At 51.9% G+C, this 19,924-nt stretch overlaps 3 protein-coding genes across 4 annotated transcripts in view; all 3 read left to right on the forward strand.

Moving 5' to 3' along the window:
- Positions 1–4,008, forward strand: part of UBTD1 (ubiquitin domain containing 1) — a 62,084-nt gene extending 58,076 nt beyond the window's left edge. For both annotated transcript variants that reach the window (XM_066239877.1, XM_066239876.1), the window contains 2 exons: positions 1,360–1,587; positions 2,927–4,008. In XM_066239877.1, coding sequence (XP_066095974.1) covers positions 1,413–1,587; positions 2,927–3,312 — 561 coding nt within the window. In that variant the 5' untranslated portion in view covers positions 1,360–1,412 and the 3' untranslated portion in view covers positions 3,313–4,008. The remainder of the gene's footprint in view (positions 1–1,359; positions 1,588–2,926) is intronic.
- A 1,489-nt stretch (positions 4,009–5,497) lies between these two features.
- Positions 5,498–17,487, forward strand: ANKRD2 (ankyrin repeat domain 2). The gene is made up of 9 exons (XM_066238831.1): positions 5,498–5,593; positions 10,754–10,855; positions 11,620–11,775; positions 11,875–11,982; positions 14,555–14,653; positions 14,972–15,070; positions 16,126–16,224; positions 16,331–16,429; positions 17,235–17,487. The coding sequence occupies exons 1-9, from the start codon at positions 5,507–5,509 to the stop codon at positions 17,388–17,390; spliced, it is 1,005 nt and encodes a 334-aa protein (XP_066094928.1). The 5' UTR covers positions 5,498–5,506; the 3' UTR covers positions 17,391–17,487.
- A 393-nt stretch (positions 17,488–17,880) lies between these two features.
- The window catches only part of HOGA1 (4-hydroxy-2-oxoglutarate aldolase 1), a 38,346-nt gene continuing 36,302 nt past the window's right edge, over positions 17,881–19,924 (forward strand). Inside the window, exon 1 of the mRNA XM_066240053.1 lies at positions 17,881–18,413. Coding sequence (XP_066096150.1) covers positions 18,203–18,413 — 211 coding nt within the window. The 5' untranslated portion in view covers positions 17,881–18,202. The remainder of the gene's footprint in view (positions 18,414–19,924) is intronic.

Raw genomic sequence — 19,924 nt, forward strand, 5'->3', positions numbered from 1 at the left:
GCTGTGTAACAAGAGAAAGGACATTATACAGAATTGCTTTCTTCTTCAGATGCTGCAGTATTTTTTAGTTCATTGGTTATGGTTTCCTAAAAAAATATTTTTTTGTAACTATATGGTGGAACATGAATAACAAAACATTAAAGTTGTTTATAATTTTAATCATGGGAGTATATATTGACAATAATATAAATGTGAAATAAACAGAAAGTTGTATATTGGCATGAAAACATTTTAAATCCTGTGTATAACAAGGAATATAAAATAATAATATGCCCTGGCCGGTTGGCTCAGTGGTAGGGCATCGGCCTGGCGTGCGGGAGTCCCGGGTTCGATTCCCAGCCAGGGCACACAGGAGAAGCACCCATCTGCTTCTCCACCTCTGCCCTTTTCCTTCCTCTCTGTCTCTCTCTTCCCCTCCCACAGCCAAGGCTCCACTGGAGCAAAGTTTGCCTGGGCGCTGAGGATGGCTCTGTGGCCTCTGCCTCAGGCACTAGAATGGCTCTGATTATGGCAGAGTGATGCCCCGAATGGGCAGAGCATCGCCCCTTGGTGGGCATGCCGGGTGGATCCCGGTTGGATGCATGCGAGAGTCTGTCTCTCTGCCTCCCTGCTTCTCAGTTCAGAAAAATAAAAAATAAAATAGCCTGACCAGGTGGTGGCGCAGTGGATAGAGCATCGGACTGGGATGCGGAGGACCCAGGTTCAAGACCCCGAGGTCGCCAGCTTGAGTGCTGGCTCATCTGGTTTGAGCAAAAGCTCACCAGCTTGGACCCAAGGTCACTGGCTTGAGCAAGGGGTTACTCAGTCTGCTGTAGCCCCACAGTCAAGGCACATATGAGAAAGCAATCAGTGAACAACTAAGGTGCCACAACAAAGAATTGATGCTTCTCATCTCTCTTCTTGTCTGTCTGTCCCTATCTATCCCTCTCTCTGACTCTCTCTCTGTATGTCAATAAATAAATTAATTAATTAATTAAATAAATGCTGGCAGTTATTATATTTACACATCTATATTCTTTCTAGATTTTAAAAATACTGAACATGTACTACTTTATAATCAGTTAAAACTTAAACAACAGTGACAACAACAAAGGCAGTATATGCTTTGCTGACAGAAGTATTTTATGTCCCCCAGTTGGGTGTGTGCAGTTTTCAGACTCTTCCCTGACTCCACGATGGGCCCAGAGACCTAAATACTTAGGAGCCACTGCATTGGAGGGCAGGGTGGGCCGGGCAGTGGGTCCTGGTCCTGGTCCTGGTCCTGGTCCTGGTCCTGGCCTGGAGAGGGAGGGGCTGGAAAGAGGGCAAGCCATAGCCCTGACTGTAGAGAAGCTGAGCCTGTCCCTCTGTCCTGCCCAGGACGTAATGAGCCCCTGAAGAAGGAGAGGCTAAAGTGGAAGAGCGACTACCCCATGACGGATGGACAGCTGCGGAGCAAGCGGGATGAGTTCTGGGACACGGCGCCCGCCTTTGAGGGCCGCAAGGAGATCTGGGACGCCCTCAAGGCCGCTGCCTACGCGGCGGAGGCCAATGACCACGAGCTGGCTCAGGCTATCCTGGATGGGGCCAGCATCACCCTGCCACATGGTGAGTGGGCAGGGTAAGGGCTTGCTCCCCACTGGAGCCGTGGGGCCATCAGTACCGTTTAGGGTGGAGGAGAGCCGGTAGCCAGCCACACCAGGAGGTGCTGTCCAAGCTGTTGGGTGGCAGGTGTGGCTATTCGCTTGTTCATTCAGCAGTCCTTATGAACATAGACCAGGAGTGAGAACACAAAGAAAATGAGACGCAGTCCCTGTTTGCCTAGTGAGGGAATGGAAAGGCCACAGCAAACCTCACCGCGGTGTGATGAGAGCAGACTAAGGGTTCCTTGGGGCACTTGGGGATCTCAGAACATATGAGGTACCAGTCTTCTGTTGGGGGCTTGTGTGCTGGGCACAGAACTAGAAGGTTCTGCGTTATCTTATTTACATTCCTAACAGCCTGTGGGGCTGTGTAAAGAGGGGGAAACAGTAGATCTCTGTAGAATCTTAGATCTAGGTTTAACATTAACATGAGTATCTCTGTTTCCCTGCTTTGTGACCTTGAACTGGGAGCTTTTTATAGTTCAGCGGTTCTCAACCTGTGGGTCACGACCCCGGTGGGGGTCGAACGACCAAAACACAGGGCTGCTATAGTCAAAGCCTCAGTGATTTCCTGTAAGTGGGATAACTCCCTCACAGGCTGGTTGTTAGGGTTCAGTGAAATACCATAACATCATTTAGTCTAGTCCTAGAACTTAGTAGGTACTCAAGGCCCAGTAAATATATTTCTACATGCAGTACATTGTGAAAATAAGTAAATTGAGGCCCACTAGGTATATATACCCCTATGTAAACATGAAGACCAGGGCCGGTGCTATTGCATTCATCCTTATAACTCCAGCACCCAGCACAGACGCTCAGGAAAGAGTTGTGGAATGAACAAATGCAAAGGTAAATAATTTATTAGGGTTGTACAAGCCAGAACCTGGTGGAGGCAGAATGCCAGCCCAGGTCTTCTTGACTCTACCGTGAGCTCCTCCCAGCTCACCCAGGGACATGACTACAAGGTGGGTTTGGGACTGGGTTGGCCGTAGGTGTATTAGTCTGCTTGGGCTGCTATAACAAGTAGCACAGACAGACAGGGAGGCTTACTAAACAACAGAAGTTCATTTTTGGCAAGAGTTCTCTTCCCAGCTTGAAGACGCCGCCTGTGTGCTGTGTCCTTACATGGTGAAGAGAGAGTGAGCACTCTGGTGTCTCTTCTTACGGGGACATTAATTCTGTCAGATCAGGGCCCCACCCAAATAATCTCGTTTAATTTAATTACTCTCACATAGGCACCTGTCTCCAAAGACAGTGACTGACTCCGCCCTCCAAACAGACCTTGACAGCCGTCTTTCCCACAGGCACCCTCTGTGAATGCTACGATGAGCTGGGCAATCACTACCAGCTGCCCATCTACTGCCTGTCGCCGCCCGTGAACCTGCTGCTGGAGCACACGGAGGAGGAGAGCGTGGAGCCCCCGGAGCCCACACCCAGCGTGCGCCGGGAGTTCCCGCTGAAGGTGCGCCTCTCCACGGGCAAGGACGTGCGGCTCAGCGCCAGCCTGCCTGACACGGTGGGGCAGCTCAAGAGGCAGCTGCATGCCCAGGAGGGCATCGAGCCATCCTGGCAGCGATGGTTCTTCTCTGGGAAGCTGCTCACAGACCGCACACGGCTCCAGGAAACCAAGATCCAGAAAGATTTTGTCATCCAGGTCATCATCAACCAGCCCCCGCCACCCCAGGACTGATGAGCCCATGGAATTCTGGGAGGAGAGGCCAGGGAGGGCCCCTGCGGGCTGAGAGGCCCTGGGCCGGAGCACCGCCCCCCACCTTGCTGCTGCCTTTGTGTCATGATATTTTCTTTAGGGGCGCCTCCCCACTGGGGTAGGCATGAAGGGACCCTGCCTCCCGGGGACATCGTGGGCCACCAGTGCCCCACACCAAGGAAGCAGTGCTGCCACACACGCCTTGCCAACCTTGTTAGAGAAAAGGAAAACTAGGGCCCTCCACCCTGCCTCTCTCCCATGGCGGGCTCGAGCCACGAGGGCCAGCACAGAGGCCCCTGAAGCCCAGACCTGTCCTCTGGTGCTGCCAGCTGTGCTCACTCCGGTGTTCTGCTCAGGGTCTGAAGCAGCTGCTGTCTCCCACCCCTGCCCCCCGACTCTGTCCTGGGCACTGTGCCAGTGCCCTGGAGGGGAGGGACCACTTGTGAGCCGCAGGGGCAGGGACCCTGAGGCCAGCCTTTGCCTCTCCCTGCCCCCAGCACAACCGGCAGAGATGAGGCAGGTGGCTGGCCAGCTGGGCTGCTGTGGCAGGAGTCTGCACAGGGCCATCTCCTGGTTATAGTCCGAGCGGTGGGGGGTCTACAGCCAGCCATGGCCCCACAGCAGGTCCCTGTGTACAGACACATCTGCATATTTATCAATAAAGCCTTTTGCTCCTTCCTTCTCTCTTGCGTGGCTTCGACTGGGTCCCCCTGCAAGTCTGTGGAGCCCAGGAGCCGGTTCTGGTGCAGGAGCAGGTGGGTCCCCGGCCTTCCCCACTGCTCTGGGTACAGCAGAGAGCACAGTGGAGCAGGCTTGAACTGCTAGTGTCTGGGCCCTGTGTTCTCATGAGTCCTCAGGAAAAGCCAATTAACATCTGAACCCACTTTGCTTATTCTGAAAGTAGATGTGATACCACCTGCCCTGCCTCCTCCCTCAGTTGCTGGGAGGATTAAATGGGCTAACAGGTGTAAAGAAGGCAGCATCTCAGGACGGTGGTGTTAGTTACCTGCTGGTCTGTTCCTGCAGCAAGAAGGTGTTGGCTTCCAGCTCCAGTGCCTGAGCCAGGCTCTCAGGACTAAGGTGTGTGCACAAATCCTGGAGACACTTGGTGATGTTAAAGCAAAATCTCCGACAAATTTCGAGTATGTTTTGGCCTGCCAGCAAGGGAACCAGAGAAAGAAACAGAGCTGTTTCTGTGTAGGGAAGAGTGTGCGTACAAGCAGAGTGAAGAATCTTAGATAAAGATGGATGAACTAAGGGCAGGCCACGTGAGTGTTACCCACAGAGCTGTGGCATCTGTGGTTCACTGGCAGGTTAAACCTGGGTCATGGTGACCCAGGGCTGGCTCCCACAGTTCCATCTGTGGGACTGAGCAAGTTCAGCTCTGCTTTTTCTCCATTTGGGAGTATTTTTCTTTCTCAGTGAACATGCCTGGTTTCCAGTCAGGCGGTCTGACAAAGAAACTGGAGAAAAGAATGATTAGGGTTGTCAGGGACTAATAGACATACAGCCAAATGCAGGGATGCTTTGTTAGGGGCACTGTGGGACCCCAGAAAGGCAAAGGCCTGCGCGAGCTGTGGGCAGAGGGAGGCAGCTGCCCTTACCCCACTAGCCACCCTGGCACTCCAGCCCGATGAAGTCGTCTGCCCCTTTCTGGAGCCAGCAGAACCTATTCACTGCACAGCCTGGAGACAAAGAAATGTTTTGGGTCCCTACTTTTGGCTTTACAGGCCCCCTGGCTAGAACTGGCTGAGCACCGTTTCCAGGCGTCCAGCAGGTGGCACTGTCATCAGGGCTAGGGGCAGCCAGTGAGTCAGTCCTTCGTGCAGCCCAGCTGCCCTGGCTAAGGACCAGCTAAGCCTAAGCAGTTATGACAGAGGCTGGCCAGGCACCTTCCTCTAGCCCCTGCTCTGTGGGTAGGCACCTTCCTCTAGCCCCTGTGCTCGGGGTCCTGTGCACTCTGGCTCCAGTAGGCCAGGGGTTGTGGAGGGCAACTGTCCTTGCCTCCCCCTGTTTGCTGGGGCTGGCCTGGGTGAAGGTGACAAGGGGCGGGGAGGGGGGGAGAGGCAGGTGGAGAATTGAGGCGGTGAGCTCATGGCAAAGGCGCCCAGCGAGGTGGGGGTAGGTGCCCTGGTCTATAAAGCCCCCGGGGCTCTTCGGCCTGCAGAAGCGGGCGATGGACGGCACCATGGCAGGCTCCGAGGCAGTGCAGAAGGCCACAGCGCTCATCGAGCAGCGGCTGGCGCAGGAAGAGGAGAATGAGGTATGGGCAGGGGTGTGGGTACCTGAGGGGGTTCTGAGGTGATCCAGCTGTGCTGTCAAAGGAACGGAGAGGCTGGCTACCACACCTGTGGTAGGAAGGAAGGTGTCTCCAGGGCACCATTCCAGCCACAGGGTGCTCCTGGTGGAGAGGGTTGCTGGCAGCAGGAGACTGAGAAGTCAGCCTCAATAACTGAGGGGCAGTATGGCGAGTGAGCCACGCTGGGCTCTCTGAGACCCTGCCCACCTACCTGGGCCTTGAGATAAGCCAGGCTGCAAAGAGTAAGATGGCTAGGGAGCTGCCTGAGGGTGTGGGATCATGGACCCCTGAAATCCCCCAGTTTCTGAGTGGAAAACTGCAACACTGAGGAATAAAGACTAGGAGCAGAGGGAGGAAGCGGCACTGGGAAAGGAAGCCTGGGTGTTCTCAGGACCGACAGCCACATATGGGGAGGCCTTTGGAGCATGGAGCTTTGGACAATTACATTTTCTGTGGAATGAAGAAATGGGGAGAGGAGTGTGTGAGCTTCTGCTCTTCATTTTATTTTATTTACTTATTTTTTAAGTGAGAGGAAGGGAGATAGACTCCAGCTTGCAACCCGACCAGGATCGACCCAGCAACCCCCATCTGGGGCCAATGTTCGAATCAACCAAGCTATCCTCAGCACCACGGAGCCAGCGCTCACTCGAACCAATCAAGCCACTGGCTTCAGGAGGGGAAGAGGGAGGGAGAGGGAGAGAAGCAGATGGTCATTTCTCCTGTGTGCCCTGACGGGGACTGAACCTGGGACGTCCATACACTGGGTCGACATTCTGTTCACTGAGCAAACTGGCCAGGGCTCTTCATTTTATGTGAACTAATATTTTATCTAGAGTCTTCTCTGCCAAGTGCCCAGTGCTATGAGAATGAGAAAACCAGTAAGGCTAGCCCCTACCTCCTTTTTACCACCTGCATTCATCTTAGCCAACATCTGTCAGGTGCATAGTCAACGAGAAAACAAAACAGTGAGGAAATGAAGTAGAGGTGTTAAATCAGAAGAGAAGGAGCACAAAGGGCAGGGAAATCATTCCAACTGAGGGCCCTCAAGGACCTCTCTGTGGACAGGATGGCGTTTGAGCTGGGCCTTCAAGAATGGTGAGTGGACATGAGAGAGAAAAAGATAAGCACCAAAGTTTGGGTGAGTGAAAACATGACTGTTAAGAGAAAGTCTGGGTCCTGGCTGATTGGCTCAGTGGTAGAGCGTCGGCCCAGCGAGTGAGTCCCGGGTTCCATTCCCAGCCTGGGCACACAGGAGAAGCGCCCATTTGGGTTTTTTGTTGTTTTTGTTGTTTACAGAGACAGAGGGAGAGTAGAGAGAGGGATAGATAGGGACAGATAGACAGGAACAGAGAGAGATGAGAAGCATCAATCATCAGTTTTTCGTTGCGACACCTTAGTTGTTTATTGATTGCTTTCTCATATGTGCCTTGACCGCGGGCCTTCAGCAGACCGAGTAACCCCTTGCTCGAGCCAGCAACCTTGAGTCCAAGCTGGTGAGCTTTGCTCAAACCAGATGAGCTCGCACTCAAGCTGGCAACCTCGGGGTCTCAAACCTGGGTCCTCCACAGCCCAGTCCGACGCTCTATCCACTGCACCACCACCTGGTCAGGCAAGAAGCGCCCATTTGCTTCTCCACCCTTCCCCCTCTCCTTTCTATCTCTCTCTTCCCCTCCTGCAGCCAAGGCTCCATTGGACCAAAGTTGGCCCAGGCACTGAAGATGGCTCCATGGCCTCTGCCTCAGGTGCTAAAATGGCTCTGGTTGCAAAGGAGCAATGCCCCAGATGGGCAGAGCATCATCCCCTAGTGGGCATGCCAGGTGGATCCCAGTTGGGCGTATGTGGGAGTCTGTCTCTCTGCTTCCCCGCTACTCACTTTAGAAAAATAAAAAAAAGAGAGAAAGTCTAGTAGCAGGGGCTAAGGCTGGGAAGGGAGGCAGGACAGAAAACCAGAAAGGACCTTGTGAAAGATATTTATTCTGTGGGCAGTGGGGAGTCACTAAATGTGGTTGAGTGAGGGAAGGTGGTCCCATCTGACCTATTGCAGGATGGCAACTTTAATAGTCCTGAGAAGGACTTGTTGGAGGGGGAGAGTTGCCCTACCAGGAATCAGAGAGAGAAGAATAGATCAGCTTAGAGCTGGACTCCATTAAAAAAAAAGAAGAGCAACTGAATGGGGTGAGGAAGGGGGAAGGATTGGGACTCCAGCGGAAGAAGAGATGAGGACCAGGGAAGGGAAGGCAGCCTTGTAGGGGAAGAGCTTGGGCCAAGCCTGCGAGTCTTGGCCTGGCATCCTCGGATGTCCAGGAGTGCCACTTCTCACTTCCCCAGAGGCATGTGCATCAGTGCCAGGCAGGTGAATCATGCCACTATGCCATTTTTGGAGTGCTGGACACAGAGACCTTCAGTAAGGGGACATGAAGCAGTCCTCAGCAATTCATTCATACAGCAAATATAGCAGCTGGGCTCTCAGGACACTGGGTGCCCACAGAGCCAGCTTTCCCATCGAGCACCTCCCAGTGCCAGGCACTATGCTAAGTATTATACAGGCATTCTCCCATTTAATCCGTACAACCATCTCTGAAATAAAGTGGAAGTTTTGTTGTGTTTCACCAACTAGCATCCAATACAGAAAGTATTTATTGAGCACCTACTGTATGCCAGCCCACAGAGACAAATCTGAAGCTAGGTGCCATAGAGTCAGGGTAAGACATGGATGGGCATCAGAATCCTCAATTTTGCCCAGCAGGGCCCTCAGAGGAGAGCTTCTGTCCAGCCTGTGCCCCCTTCTTGGGGTGGGAGGAGAAAGAGAATCCTGGAGACCAGCCCAGGAAATGAGGCTCTGTTGTGGGCACTTCCCGAGACAGGTCATCACTGAGGGCTTAGGAATGGGCAGAGGTGATGAGCCCACTTGAAATCACCCATTCACTCATTCATTCACTTATTCTCCAAATACTCACTGAGCACCCACCATCTGTTAGGCCCTGTCACAGGTGCTGGGGATACAAGATGATTAAGATCCAAGCCCACCCTCTGGCTGCTCCGTGAGGAGCCCAGCCAGGGTGCCACATGCAGGAGTGGCTACAGCCCTAGGTCCTCCCCTGTCTCTGGGGGAGATAATGTCTCAGGAGAGGCTGGCACTGGGGAGGCTTCAAACCATGTAAGTCTGACATGGGGAGGAGAAGCCAGTGGACAACAGGCCCCCAAAATAGAGACCTGGGAAATCAGTCCTCGAAACAACCCTTGAAGCGTGTAACACCGGAACTCAGTGGGAAATGCTAAAAAGTCAGCTGAGAGCTCGTTAGGGTGGCCATTCCTCCCCTGCTGCCATCTTGATCAGCACCCTCCCACTGGGCAGTTTTTCCCTGGTGCACTGGAACTTCAGAGACGAGGGCACCAGCTCTATACAGAGTGGTTTCCTTTAGAAGAGAGAAGGGGGGAGCAGTCCAGGCAAGCCAGAACTACACACACAGAGGAGACTTGGACGGCATTTCTCCTGTATTTCTGCAATGAGAATAAGGTTAACGGAGTCCACCTCACGCTGCAAGCTTGCGACTTTGGCTCCCATTCCTCAGGTTTCCTGAGAGCAAGTTTCTACACTTTAGGATTTCACTAATCAATAAAATCTGAAGGAGAAAAGTTGGCATCCGATATAGATTTGCAATTTTTTTTTAATTTTTTTAAATTTTATTTATTCATTTTAGAGAGGAGAGAGAGAGGGAGAGAGAGAGAGAGAGAGAGAGAGAAAGAGAGAGAGAGAAATGGGGGGGAGGAGCAGGAAGCATCAACTCCCATATGTGCCTTGACCAGGCAAGCCCAGGGTTTCGAACCGGCAACCTCAGCATTTCCAGGTCGACGCTTTATCCACTGTGCCACCACAGGTCAGGCGATTTGCAAATTTTTATATTGCCAAATAAGCCATTTTATTTTATTTTATTTTTAAAGATTTTATTTATTCATTTTAGAGAGAAGAGAAAGAGAGAGAAAGGGAAAGAAGCAGGAAGTATTAACTCCCATATGTGCCTTGACCAGGCAAGCCCAGGGTTTCAGACTGGTGACCTCAGCATCTCAGGTTGATACTTTATCCACTGCACCACTACAGGTCGGGCCCAAATAAGCCATTTTAAAATATAACTGTTAGCCCTGGCTGGGTAGCTCAGTTGGTAGAGCATTGTGTTGATAAATGAAGGTTGCAGGTTCAATCTTCACTCAAGGCACACATAAGAATCAACCAATGAATATATAAATAAGTGGACAAAAACTTGATGTTTCTCTCTCCCACTCTCCCTTCCTTTCTCTCTAAAATCAGTAAATAAAAATAAAAACCTCATCTCATCACAATTATTTCATCAAAGTAAAATTTTAAGGCCAAAAGAGTTTTAAAAAATAGTATCAGTGCTTGAAAAAGTAAATATATTTAATATCATGAAAATTCATCCCAATAGCTTTTAATTTTGTTTGGCTGGAAACTCAGGGCCATCAGCAGACAGGTATTTGAGCTGGAGTTGGGCTTAGGGTTGAGGTGGGAAACTGAAACTTGCCCTCCTCTAGAGGAGTGTCTCCAAGAGCCCAGCTCTGGCCAGGGACCCTCCGGGAACAGCAACGGGGCAGAGGACGGGTTCTGAGGCCGCACAGGAGAAGGTCCTTGGAGTGTGTTCTTGGAGTGTTGGGGCGGGGCCCCTTGCCTTCCCAGGCTCTGCAGACAGACCCTAAAGCAGGGGTCTCAAACTCGCGGGCCGCATGTGGCCCGTCGAACAATTTTGTGCGGCCCGCAGACTAATCCACGAAGTTCAAAATATTTTGGATAAAATTAAGTAAGCCTAGGGGCCTACTTGTATTTTTCATTTCTCTAGCATCCTAGCTAGATATTAGCTTAGTTAACAGCAGTTGTGATGCGAACTACAGTTTCTGGTCGTTTTGTGACACTGAGTAAACTGCATGTACGATTGTGCTTGTTGTACTGATTTTTTTTTGTTTTCAACTGCAGTGAGAAAAGTGTTGCATAACAGTTGCCTTTTGTAGACCTAGTGCGGCCCGCCGAACGGCTGTGATCTTGCTCTGCGGCCCACATGCTGAGTTGAGTTTGAGACCCCTGCCCTAAAGCATGTCATTCCCTTGGCTTCTCAGAAACTCCGAGGAACTGCCCACCAGAAGCTGCACATGGACATGCTGATGCTGGAGGATGAGAAGCACCATGGGGCTTCCAGTCCGGCCTTACAAAAGATTAAGGTAAGTGGGAGGAGAAGCCGGAGTGCCTGCGCACAGGGGTCAGACCAGGCAGTTATGGCCTTGTTCCTCCTAGTATGGTCCTTGAACCAGCAGCTCAGCATCCCCTGGAAGCCTATTAACAATGCAGCATGTATGTCTACCTCCTCCCTCCCCAGACCTGCTGAGTCAAAATCTGCCTATGTGCAGATCCCAGGGTGGGCTCCGGTGACAGGAGAGCTGTATGACGAGGCACCCCGCAGGTATTCTGGGAGCAGGGAGGCTATGTGCTGACAGCAGAGATCTCCATGCCGACAAGAGAAAACCAGAGCTTCCAGACCACTGTTTGGAGGATGATCCCATCAGAGGCTTGTCTGAAAGAGCATTAACTGAGCCATGATAGACATTACCTCTGGGACAGAAGGGCTTTCTCATAAAGACTTTTATGTTTCTGTATTGTTCTTATTATTAATAGTAATGTATTGCTTCTGTGGTCATACACATACAAGTGGACTTGCAGGAAGAGCTGAGGATTCTGACCCCGTTCTGAAGGCCTGGGCTAAGAACTGCCTCTGAGATTCCCTTTTCAACGCCCCACCCTATGTGAAGCCTAGGAGGCAGCTCCCTTAAGCCTCTCTTGCCCCATGATCTGAGCCACCCTGTCTGGGTCTCATCTGCTTCTTCCAGTTGTGGGAAGGAGAGCTAGACTTGGATTCTCTCTGTCTTGAAAGCTCTCCCCACGCACCCTCCCCAGCTTAGCTCAGGGGTTGAGGACCATTCCTACACAGGGCCAAGAGCGTGTACGCAAGACATCCCTAGACCTGCGGCGGGAGATCATCGACGTGGGTGGGATCCAGAACCTCATTGAGCTGCGGAAAAAACGGAAGCAGAAGAAGCGGGCAGCCCTGGCCGCCCAGGAGCCGCCTCCAAAGCCGGAGGAGATCGTAAGCATCCTGGAAGGACACCTGTGTGGCAGGGGCGGGGGGACTGGGAGGGCCTGGGTGGCTGTGGGATGGCCCCCATGATGGCATTTACGGTTCCAGACTGGCCCTGTGGAGGAAGAGACATTCCTGAAAGCTGCGGTGGAAGGAAAAATGAAGGTCATTGAGAAGTTTCTGGCCGATGGGGGTTCCCCGAACACCTGCGATCAGGTGAGGTTATCCCCCACCCCTCATCGGTACCTGCCTCCCTTTCAGAGTTGCTGCCCCCAACCCTGCCCACTTGCGGGCCTGTTTGAGAGCAGGCCATTGGGTGTCATTTAGGAGGGCAGTCCTCAGAAGATTTGGGATTACCCCTTCCCCCTACAGAGGAATTTATCTAAATCCTTAGACCCTTTTTCAACGTGACCCTCATCCAAAATACCAAATGCCACATGGTATTTTAGGGAATAAAGAGGAATGGAATCAAATAAAAAGAGTCCAAGACCAGGAGTTTGGGGCTGGAGTCCCATCTCCACCACTCCCTAGCTCTAGGACAGGGGTCGGGAACCTATGGCTCGCAAGCCAGATGTGGCTTTTTTGATGGCTGTATCGGCTCACAGACAAATCTTTAATAAAAAAAAAAAATAACGTTAAAAATATAAAACAGCCCTGGCCGGTTGGCTCAGTGGTAGAGCGTCGGCCTGGCGTGCGGGGGACCCGGGTTCGATTCCCGGCCAGGGCACATAGGAGAAGCGCCCATTTGCTTCTCCACCCCCCCCTCCTTCCTCTCTGTCTCTCTCTTCCCCTCCCGCAGCCAAGGCTCCATTGGAGCAAAGATGGCCCGGGCGCTGGGGATGGCTCCTTGGCCTCTGCCCCAGGCGCTAGAGTGGCTCTGGTCGCGGCAGAGCGACCCCCCGGAGGGGCAGAGCATCGCCCCCTGGTGGGCAGAGAGTCGCCCCTGGTGGGCGTGCTGGGTGGATCCCAGTCGGGCGCATGCGGGAGTCTGTCTGACTGTCTCTCCCCGTTTCCAGCTTCAGAAAAATACAAAAAAAAACAAAAAACATTCTCATGTATTACAATCCATTCATTTCCTACCGCTCATGTTCATGGTTGCGGGTGGCTAGAGCCAATCACAGCTGTCCTTCGGGACAACACCAAATTTTTATTGGATAATGCCTAACGTACACGGGTCGTTGTATGGCTCTCACGAAATTACATTTTAAAATATGTGGCATTCATGGCTCTCTCAGCCAAAAAGGTTCCCGACCTACAGTAGGACCTGTAGTTAGGCCCATCACCTCTCCAGGCCTCAGTGTACTCCTCTGCTCCCCTCGGGGGATTTGTGGGGATCAAATGGAATAATAGTGCTTTGGTAAGTATTTATTAAATGAATTAAAAAACTATAAAACACATGCTAGGATATGATATTTTTGTGTTGTATTGAATATCATACTTTCTTTAAAATTTTTTAATTTTATTGTGCTAAAATGTGTCTATAACTTGGACTATGCCATTTCAGCCATTTTAAGTGTACAATTCAGCAGCAGTGATTACAGCGATAATGTTGTACAACCACCAGCACTATTTTCAAAATGTTCCCATCACCCATCATACTGTCTTTCGGTTTCCTGAAAAGGCCTCTTTTCTCACTTGGTGGGGTGCTCTCCCGCGCTCATGTCCTGGGATTAAGCACATTAATGAGCACCCCCTTCAGCCTGCATTTATTGTAGGCTTAGACTACATGTCCCTTCTATTTTTCAGACTTCAGAGTCTTAATCCTCTTGTTCTATCTAAACATCTCCTCCCTCTGAGCACTGTGCCAGGTACTGGGAATACAAAAAAAAAGAAAAAGACAAGGGTGGAAAGTAGCTGGAAGACTGATGTTTCAAGAGACCAAAGCAGAAAGCAAACTGCATTGTGGAGAGAGGAAGTTCAATCTGTCCTTGAATCAGCAATCAGGGAGCACCCGCCCATCGTGGCCCTGGGTTAGGCACTCAGGAGAAGTAGAGTCAAGTAAGACCCAGGCTGCCCTCAAATGCTCTCTCACCCGAGGGTGGTATGTGCTCCAGGACAGCTGTGGCCTGGAACTCTCAAGAATGGAGCTCTCAAGAAGACAGTAGTACTTGAGTTGCATCGTGTGTGTGTGTGTGTGTGTGTGTGTGTGTGTGTGTGTGTGTGATAGAGACAGAGACAGAGAGAGGGGGCAAATAGGGACAGACAGACAGGAAGGGAGAGAGATGAGAAGCATCAATTCTTCGTTGCAGCACCTTAGTTGTTCATTGATTGATTTCTCATATGCACCTTGACTGCAGGCCTTCAGCAGACCGAGTAACCCCTTTGCTCCAGCCAGCGACCTTGGGTTCAAGCTGGTGAGCTGTGCTCAAACCAGATGAGCCCGAGCTCAAGCTGGCGACCTCGGGGTTTCGAACCCGAGTTCTCTGCTTCCCAGGCAAAGGCTCTATCCACTGCGCGCCACCACCTGGTCAGGTTTGAATTGCATCTTGAAGAAGTAGCAAGAATTCATCAAGCACCCAAGGGAGTGAGGACAAAATGGGCATTCTGGCACAGGAAATAGCTTGTGCAAAGGCCTGGCTCGATGTGCTCGGGGGCAATGAGAGGTTGGAGTCTCCAGGACATAGGAGGCATCCAAGGCTGGTCTGAATAGAACATGAGGAGCTGGCAGAACATGGAAGATATGGGGACCCAGCACAGGGGGTCAGAATCGAGGTGGGGTAGGGCCTCAGTCTCAGCTTGTGTGGGAGCTGGGCTCAGGCCTGGGGCCTGACAGTCTCTGTGGGGACAGTTCCGCAGGACAGCACTGCACCGAGCTTCCCTGGAGGGCCACGTGGAGATCCTGGAGAAGCTTCTGGAGAGCGGGGCCACTGTGGACTTTCAGGATCGGGTGAGCAAGGGGGCAGGTATCGGGTAGGAGGCTGGAGGTGGGTCACAGACAGGCTGCCTCAGGGGCGAGGCCTCACCTGTAGTGGGTTCTAGGACCTTGCTAAGCCCCATCTCCTCCTTTGTAAATCTGGCTTGGACTAGTTAGTTCCACAAGTACTTATCTTCTGTTTTGCTTGACCCATTGCCTAGACACTGGAGTGCCCATCCCTTCCCTACACCCTACTCCTGGACATCTTCCTGCCCTTCTGGCTGGGGTTCTTTCCCCCAGGGCACTTTTTTTCCTGAGGCTCTGCAATTAGGTCCCACCCTTCCCTTCTAGCTGGACTGCACAGCCATGCATTGGGCCTGCCGCGGGGGCCACTTGGAGGTGGTGAAGATTCTGCAAAGCCGAGGAGCAGACACGACTATAAGGGATAAGGTGCGGCAATAATGCTCACAGATATTGGGGTAGCCTGACCTGTGGTGGCGCAGTGGATAAAGCGTCGACCTGGAAATGCTGAGGTCGCCGGTTCGAAACCCTGGGCTTGCCTGGTCAAGGCACATATGGGAGTTGATGCTTCCAGCTCCTCCCCCCTGTCTCTCTCCTCTCTCTCTCTCTCTCTCTCTCTCTCTTTTTCTCTCTCTCTGTCTCCCTCTCTCTCCTCTCTAAAATGAATAATAAAAAAAAGAAAAGAAAAGATATTGGGGTGGCTGTGGGCAGGGAGTTAGAGGCCAAAGACAGAGAAGCCAGGGAAGAGAGAAGGTAGTGAATGAGCCCAGTTTCTGGAGCGGCTGCAGAGACCAGGGATGGGTCATTTCCATCAATTGCAGGCCTTTGGAAACCACCATCTGGGGATGGGAGCAGAAGAGCAGAGCAGAGGAGAGGGGAGGAGAAGAGACCCACTCTCATGGGGGCTTTGGAACCACCAAAAAGATGTAGGATTTGTTCATTCATGCAATCCTTCATCATCCTTCTCTCTATCTGTCTATCCATCATCCATCTATCCATCCATTCACTTATTCAGCCACCATCTTTTATTGTTTATTTCTTTGTATATGACCTTGAGCAAGTGACAGCCTCTGAGTCTCTGTTGCTCATCTGTAAAATGTCTTACAGAATTCTTGTGCAAATTAGGTGGAACATGTATGTAAATTATTTATTCAACATAAAAAGCTAATGTTTTGTAAACGCTTGCCATCCCATCACATAATCATCTCACAATTATTTAAAGACGGGCAGAGGAGCGAGCACTTGCTCGTAGCTGGGTGAGAGAGGACTCATGGAAGGCTTCCTAGAGGAGGTAGCATCTAATGCTTCAGAGTTAGGCCCTTGGATAAGATGGTGAGAATTGCAGCATTCCCCGGCCCTCCAGGGCTCAGGCCTTGGTACTAGACTTGAGGAGAGAAATAAGGCTGGAGGTAAGACAGCCTTCCTCCCCAAAGCACACAGTCCAAGTCCTTTCAGCTAGCAGTTTCTGTTTCGTCCCTACACAGCTGCTGAGCACGCCCCTGCATGTGGCAGTTCGAACGGGGCACGTGGAGATTGTGGAGCACTTTCTGTCCCTGGGCCTGGACATCAATGCCAAAGACAGAGTGAGTGTCTGGGTTCTCTCCTGCCTAGCCCCATTATAGGGGTACAGGCAGCCTGAGGGCTCCCCTGTGCCCATGCGGGCCATGCTGAGTGTCACACTGGCTCTAGGAGGGGGACAGTGCCCTGCATGATGCCGTGAGGCTCAACCGCTACAAAATCATCAAACTGCTACTCCTGCATGGGGCTGACATGATGACCAAGAACCTGGTAAGTTCATTCCTTTCCTGATTCAGGAATCAGTGCACACTGCACACCCAAACCCTGTGCTGGGCGCTCAGAGGAAATATAGAACTGGGAAAGACTCAGCCTGCCTGTCCTTGGAACACTTTCACAGTGTAGAGTCTCCTTGGGACTGTGGGGTTTTTCCAGCCCACCCAGTTTCCCAATTCTCTCTCTGTTTGTCTATGTCCAGAAGGCAAATGCAGAGAAACAGCCTGGAGGGGCAGGTAGGGGACTTCCCAAAGGCTCCCAAATAGACAAAAGTGGTCCTAGTGTCCAGCCCCACGGAGGCCAAAATCATGGTGGGACAGAGCTGGAAGGAACCTAAGCACTTGGTTGGCGTGACCATTCCTAGCACGCCATGTTGGTTCCGTGTGGTCCTTCACTTTTCTTAGGATCGCACGTCCAAGCTCTTCTTTGGGATCCAGAGCAATCACAAAAGGGAGGAGAATGGGGGTCCCCCTAATTCAAGAAAAGCTAAGAGAATATAGGAAAGTCAGGAAGATATAGGGAGGATGTAGATGAGGACTGCTAAAACTTGGTGTTGACATTTTGGGCTGGACAGTTCTTTGTTGTGGGGGCTGTCTTGTGCATTGTAGGATATTTACAAAACATACCTGGCCTCTAAAGATGCCAGTAGTACCTGCCCACCACTCTCCATCTACCTCCTGTGATAACTAAAAGGTCTCCAAATATTGCTAATTGCTTGCTATTGGGAGCCACTGGTATAAAGAAGGGCACCTCCTGGTACAGACTTCCGAATAGTGACCAGATCTCCTCTTCCTTCCCCCAGGCAGGAAAGACTCCCACGGACCTGGTGCAGCTGTGGCAAGCTGACACCCGGAATGCGCTGGAACACCCTGAGCCGGGCTCAGAGCAGAACGGGCTGGAGGGGGCTGATGAGAGTGGGCGGGAGACACCCCTCCCCCAGCCTGTGCCAACCCAGTAAATGCCTGAGGGGCCCCCAGACCTGAGCCATTTCTCTGTGGAAAACCCAGGAACACTCACAAACTACTGCAATAAAGACGTCATTTTGCTATGCGTGATGTTTGTTTCTATTTATGTCTGTAATATTTAGGAATGCAAGAATGAGCTGCAGGAAGAGGGGGACTTGGAGCCCTTTGGCCCCTTGAGCAGCCCTGGTGCATTTCTTCTCCTCCTTGCTTTACCTTGTCACCCCTGTTCACAAGTCCCAGCATGGATCAGTTTCACCGTGCAAGCGTCCTGGACCCCACCCACACCCACACACATACACCTTGTGACTGCTGTCCTGTGGGGCTGTGTGTAGCTAGCGCGGGCCTGTCCCATGGCAGCCTCGACAGGAGGAGCCTGTCATCCAGACCAGACACGCCTCCTCCAGGGCTTAGCCAATCAGCTCCTCCAGGCAGCCAGGGAACTACCAAGCAGAAGCTGGCAGGGCTCCGGACTTTGGGGCTGGGAATTGTGGGAGGAGGGCCCTAGCCGAACTCAAGACACCCTTTAGTGTTGGGGCCCCAGGATCCAACCTTCCGTCTGGCAGAGGGATATTGGGTTGTGGCATTTCTCCAGCTGCTCCCCAGAGCAAAGAGGACCCCCCACCCCAGGGACCTATAGGCCTAACCTTTGACCCCGGGGACACCCAGCCCAGCCTGCCTCAGGGCTAAAACATAGGGGGCAGGAAATTTTTAACTAGACACATTGATCATTAACAGCAGGTAGGAAGGAGTCCAAACTCAGTTTCCCTGGGGCAGAAACTAGCTAGGCCTCAGGCTTCTTGTGGATATGCTTGGCCCACGAGTCTGGTCCTCTGTGAGGCAGGGGCTGAGCAGGGGCTTGTCTGGAAATGTGGGAGGCCGGGCCTCAAGGGAGGGGAGGAAGGTAGACATCGCAGGCATCTACCCGCCTCTGACCACCCCCTTCACTGCCACCGCGGAGGTGGACTATGGAAAACTGGAAGAGAATCTGAACAAACTGGGTACCTTCCCTTTCAGAGGTAAGTGGGCCTGCCCACTGTGGGGCTCGGGGGAGATGCTCGTGTCCCTGGTCTCTTCAGCCGGAGACTGGAGGAAGGTACACAGGCTCTGTCAAGCTGCCTGGGAACAGTGGAATACCCCAGGGTCATTTTATTATGGGAGAGGAACAGAGGTCCCTGGTCTAGAGTCAGGAGACAGGTGGGAAGTGCTCTGCTAGCTTGTAACCTTGACTAAATCTTTTCTGCCTCAGTTCCCCCGACTTATAAACTGCTAAAGCACCATCTTAGCTCTCATCATGATTGTGGGGATCAACCTAGATAATGGGTGTGAAAGTCCTGGTCAGCCAGGCGCTCTGTGCAGGTGTGAGGGAGCCGGGGTCAAGTGGCAGCCCTGCCAGCAGACTCGTCTCTCTCAGAACCTTTCCTGCACTCTCTCTCCTGAGCAAAGCCTCCCTTGGCCGAACTAATTCCTGTTCTGGACACTCTGACTCATTTTCCCTATACACGTGGGTCTCCCCTCTCTAGGCCAGGGACCAGATCATACTTGTGACACTCAACATACAACACAGCCAGAAGCATAACGATGGTAGAAGAAGTGGAAAAGTCCTCCCCTCCTGCCCTGCCCACTCGCATTCGTTACTCATGAAAGTTCCCTGAGACAGTACTCTCAATAGTCCCATTTTTCAGATGGGAAGATGGGGCTCAGAGTGATACATTCACTTGCCCAAAGTCACTTGTATCTGGTTGAGCTGGGATTTGAACCCAGGTCTGAGTGCACAGCCATGACTTTCACTCTCTGCACTGACTGCTGAGTTGCTAGACCAGATGATTTCAACAAAGTCTGGTTGGCACCAACTTTGGGAAGAGAGTGGCTCCAACTGTGGCGGTGAGTGGAGCAGTTAAAACATGGATTCTAGATTCAAATCACAGCTCTGCCACTGACTTAGCTGTGAGCTAGGCTCTCTATACCTCAGTCCCCCATCTGACACAAGGGAGCACTTGTGCCCATCTCAGAGGATGGTTGGGAGAAAAATCTGAGAGCATGCAAGTGAAAGCATGCTGTAGGTTGTAGAGCGATACATTGGAAGGTGCTGATTCCAATGATAACAATTATTAAAATGACAGTACTATTGGCACTGTGGGCAAAGCCACTTTGGGACAGTGACCACTGGCCTGACTGAGACCCTGTTCATAGCTCATTGCTGAGGTGATGCAGTCCTTCCTTAGAGGGCAATGAATGTCCTGTGCATACCCACATTGAGCTGTGACGCAAACTCTTAAGTTACTTCTGGTGCTCAGGTCATTGGGGCCTGAAAGTCTGAGCTGATGCCTGTTCTCCTGGAGCAAAGTGAGAAGCTCCTTGAATCTCTGAGGAAAGAAGATTCTGTTTCACCTTCCAGGACACCTTAGTGCAGGGGATGGAGAGGATGGACTTCGCATCTGATGTCTGCCTGCCACCCAAAGAATCCACAGAGACACTCAGGGTCTTTGGACCCTCCCCACCCTGACCCCCAACTCCTGCAGAGCACATG

The sequence above is a fragment of the Saccopteryx bilineata genome, chromosome 7 (genome assembly GCF_036850765.1).
Source record: "Saccopteryx bilineata isolate mSacBil1 chromosome 7, mSacBil1_pri_phased_curated, whole genome shotgun sequence".
Classification (NCBI taxonomy): Eukaryota; Metazoa; Chordata; class Mammalia; order Chiroptera; family Emballonuridae; genus Saccopteryx; species Saccopteryx bilineata.